This window comes from Miscanthus floridulus, chromosome 15 (genome assembly GCF_019320115.1).
Source record: "Miscanthus floridulus cultivar M001 chromosome 15, ASM1932011v1, whole genome shotgun sequence".
Lineage (NCBI taxonomy): Eukaryota > Viridiplantae > Streptophyta > Magnoliopsida > Poales > Poaceae > Miscanthus > Miscanthus floridulus.
The window spans coordinates 7,643,589-7,646,979 of record NC_089594.1 but is presented as its reverse complement, the minus strand read 5'-3'; the positions used below and the strand labels follow the sequence as shown (position 1 = coordinate 7,646,979).

The 3,391-nt window shown below is 44.1% G+C and overlaps 1 protein-coding gene across 1 annotated transcript; it reads right to left on the bottom strand.

Moving 5' to 3' along the window:
* Positions 1-603: 603 nt before the first annotated feature.
* On the bottom strand, positions 604-2,161 carry LOC136508686 (E3 ubiquitin-protein ligase RSL1-like). The gene is made up of 2 exons (XM_066503433.1): positions 1,144-2,161; positions 604-784 (listed from the first exon to the last, which is right to left on the bottom strand). The coding sequence occupies exons 1-2, from the start codon at positions 2,103-2,105 to the stop codon at positions 715-717; spliced, it is 1,032 nt and encodes a 343-aa protein (XP_066359530.1). The 5' UTR covers positions 2,106-2,161; the 3' UTR covers positions 604-714.
* Between the last annotated feature and the right edge of the window lie 1,230 nt (positions 2,162-3,391).

The following is a 3,391-nucleotide window of genomic DNA, read 5'->3' as shown; positions in this document are numbered from 1 at the left end:
CACTAAGATTCAAAAACCTGTAGTAGCAGTGGTGGTTCTAGGTTGGAATTGCTTTTCATTGTACTACTATGAGAAGAGGTTTTTGAGCCGCTTGTGATACTAAGATCCAAAAACCTGTAGTAATGTGGTTCGAGGTTGGAATTGCATTTTATTGTACTATACTGTGAGAAGCAGCGTTTGAGCTGCTTGTGATATTAAGATTCCAGAACCGTTTTAGCAGCCTTTGATTGTATCCGATACGGATTTTTGTAATACTGCAACGAAGACAATTTATTTCACTTCTATAGTAGTGCAATAAAGATATACAAAGTTCATAAATGCAAAAATAGTTTGACTGCATGTATCATAGGCCTACACATAATTGCTTTTATGTGTATGCCTATGATACATGCAGTCAAACTATTTTTGCTTTTATCAGCTATGTATGTCTTTATAGCACTACTATAAAAATCTCTATCATAATTTAGTTAAAAAATTGTGATAGAGATTTATGTAGTACCACCACAATGACATTACATAGCTCATAAAATCAAAAATAGTTTGACTACATGTGTTATTGAACTACACTTATTAGTTTTTACTTCTGCGGTAGTGCCATATATGACGAGAAATAGTTTGGCTGCATGTGCCAATATATAACTAAAAATAGTTTGACTGCATGGATCGTGGAACTTCATTCGCTTTCCACTGCCGGATTATGCGCAAAATCAGCTTTCACGCCGTGTTGCAATGATGAGACTGCCCCCACGGCTCGCCACATGCATAGCAGAACTGGAAGCCACACCTACATAATGAATTCAAGAAGTTATGTTGCCTTGAAAACAAAATTCTATCAATTTGATGTATGTACAAGAAAGCAAATTAACTGCTCGAAGTTACACCATCCAATCTAAATTACCTACATCAAACATTTTTAACAAAGATCAAGTTTATCGAAAAATTAAATGTATCAACATCTACGACATCAAATTAGTTTCATTAAATCTACCAAGGAATATATCCTAATTGCGTATTTATTTGTATTACTGTAGATAATGCTATATTTTTCTGTAAACCTAAAAGTTTGATTTAGAACGACAGAACTAAAAACTAAAACATCTTAGGTCTTAAATTCGCAACAAAAGGGAGTAGATTTAGTTTCACCTGCAAGTTATGTGCACACAGCCTTCGCTTTTGTCGACCAAGAACTTGCAATGGGGGCACCTCTTCCACTTCTCCCCCTTGGCCATCTCCAGCACCACTAAGTCCTCCTTCCCCTTGTCCCCAGGTGCTAATTGCCCATACTCGGCACAGCTAATGCCAGCGTGCCATGGCACGCCGCACCGTGCACAGAACAGCCTCCTGCATGCCGGGCACTCCGACTCCGGCACGTCGCCGCCGTGATCGTCCACCAAGATCTCCGAGCAGTCGTTGAAGGGGCAGTAGCAAAAGTTGCCGGCCCCCTCCACCATGGACATGCACAGTGCGGCGCACCAGGCCTCGAAAGCCTCGCCGGATATGATGCCTTGGCATTGTTCGGGGTCAAGGACGTTGCAGCAGTCCTCCCCGTCCCCCGGACACTTGACGTCGGAGATGCGGCCGCCTTGGGTCTTTGCGCTGATGTAGCCGGAGAGGCAGGCTGTGCAGAAGGCGTGTGCGCAGCCGCGACTTGCGTGGTGCACGTGCGACGGTGGCACGTAGTCCAGGCAGATCTTGCAAGTTGCCACCGCAGTTGCGTCGTCTTCCCCGGTGGCAGGGGCTGCAAGAGGTGGCGGAGGCGAGGAGGAGGAGGAGGAGGAGGAGCAGCTATACTCAGCTACGGCAAGCACGGGCGTCTCAGCAGCTGCCGTGTCATTGTTGGCAGTGTGCACGACGACGGCGCTATCAAGCTGCGGCATGAGCGATGATTGTGCAGCAGTCGCTGCCATGCCAGAATTAACAATCACCGCCATGGCGGAGGAAACAATCACCTCTTGGAGCTGGAGTTCCGCGGCGTACTCCTCGTCCGATATCGCCATGAGCCCGGTGGCGTCTGCTTGGTTTATTCCTTGGCAAACTGCTATCAAGTACAGGTCGTCGACAACCATGAGGTCAGCGTCGTCGCCAAAGGAAGAAGTGGCAGCCATCGATCAGCTTGTCAGCTTTGTGGGAGAAGAGGACGGCTACCTCGGGAACGAAGCTGTTTTCTGGTCTCCAGAATGGATGGACCCATCTATATGTAGAGCAACAAAAACGTACGGTAACATAGCTGCTGGACTTAAGAGCCTCTTTCATGCCAGGACTAATTGTTAGTCACCTAAAAATTAGTACTAGGCCATCCAACTAATGAGTGAACTAATTTTTAGTCCACACACCTCAATTAACAACTAGTAGTCCATTAGTTGGCTATATCTAGCTAATAGGACTAAAAGGAGCCACCTGGATTGAGAAATGGCATCACTGCCCTCCCCCTACGCTATCTCCCCCTTTTCTCTCTCCTCACCCAGGAGCATAAGAGTCTTTGTCTAGGAATACTACCAGCTACTAGTCAATGTATCCAAACAGTATAGGACTAAACTTTGGTCATCTAACAATTAGTTCTAATAAGTAGTGGATTAACAACTAGTACTAGGTGATCCAAACATGCTGTTAGAACTTTAGAGTGTATCATAACTTTATGACAACCTTATGTTTTTTTACCCCCACCCCCACCCCCCCCCACCCCCCACCCCCCCACACACATAATCACACACGCACACCACCACTAGATGCATATACACACTCACACCTATGAATATCTATGGTTATTGAGTTGCATCTATCGATCAGTTCAACTTAAAAGTTTAAGTTGATAGTGAACAACCGACAATTCACTTATGCTTCAACATTCCTCTCACGTAGAGGCTTCCTTAGTCCTCGGACATTTGGAAAGGAACGAGAAACACTTATTTTATTCAATCGCACTAGCTAGGTCTCAGTTATTTGAAAAGGAATGAACTAGTTCTATCATATTCTCACTCCTTACGTTTTTGTTTGGTCTGTGGTATAGAATTAGTTGGTCCATCACCAACTCCCTCGTAAGCTAAAAAATAGTACAAACATGAGAAATGGAGTCATTTCACCAAATTAGTATAAACTCATGATGCACCACCTCATCATAATGTGGCGGTTCCTCAAAACAAACATCTTATTACTTTTTACATATGCGTTTCTTCTCCGACAATCAACAAGTATTCGAAGGACCATATATCTATCTTACAAATGTGTTTCTTCTCCGAGAATGAGCAAATATTTGAAGGACCGTGCATCTTTCTAAGAAGGCACCAAAGATAATGCCTTTTGTGTTTCCCTTTGATGCTATATTCGAGACCAAGCAAAAGCTTGACTTTCTTCGCTCGCTCCACATTGCGCAAACCTGGCTGAAGCTTTATTC

Bases quoted from the DNA above. Each gene is read 5' to 3' on its own strand.
- LOC136508686 (XM_066503433.1), bottom strand. From the start codon at position 2,105: ATGGCTGCCACTTCTTCCTTTGGCGACGACGCTGACCTCATGGTTGTC. The intron at 785-1,143 runs GTGAAACTAAAT...TTCATTATGTAG, and splicing joins TGTGTGCACATAACTTGCAG to GTGTGGCTTCCAGTTCTGCT.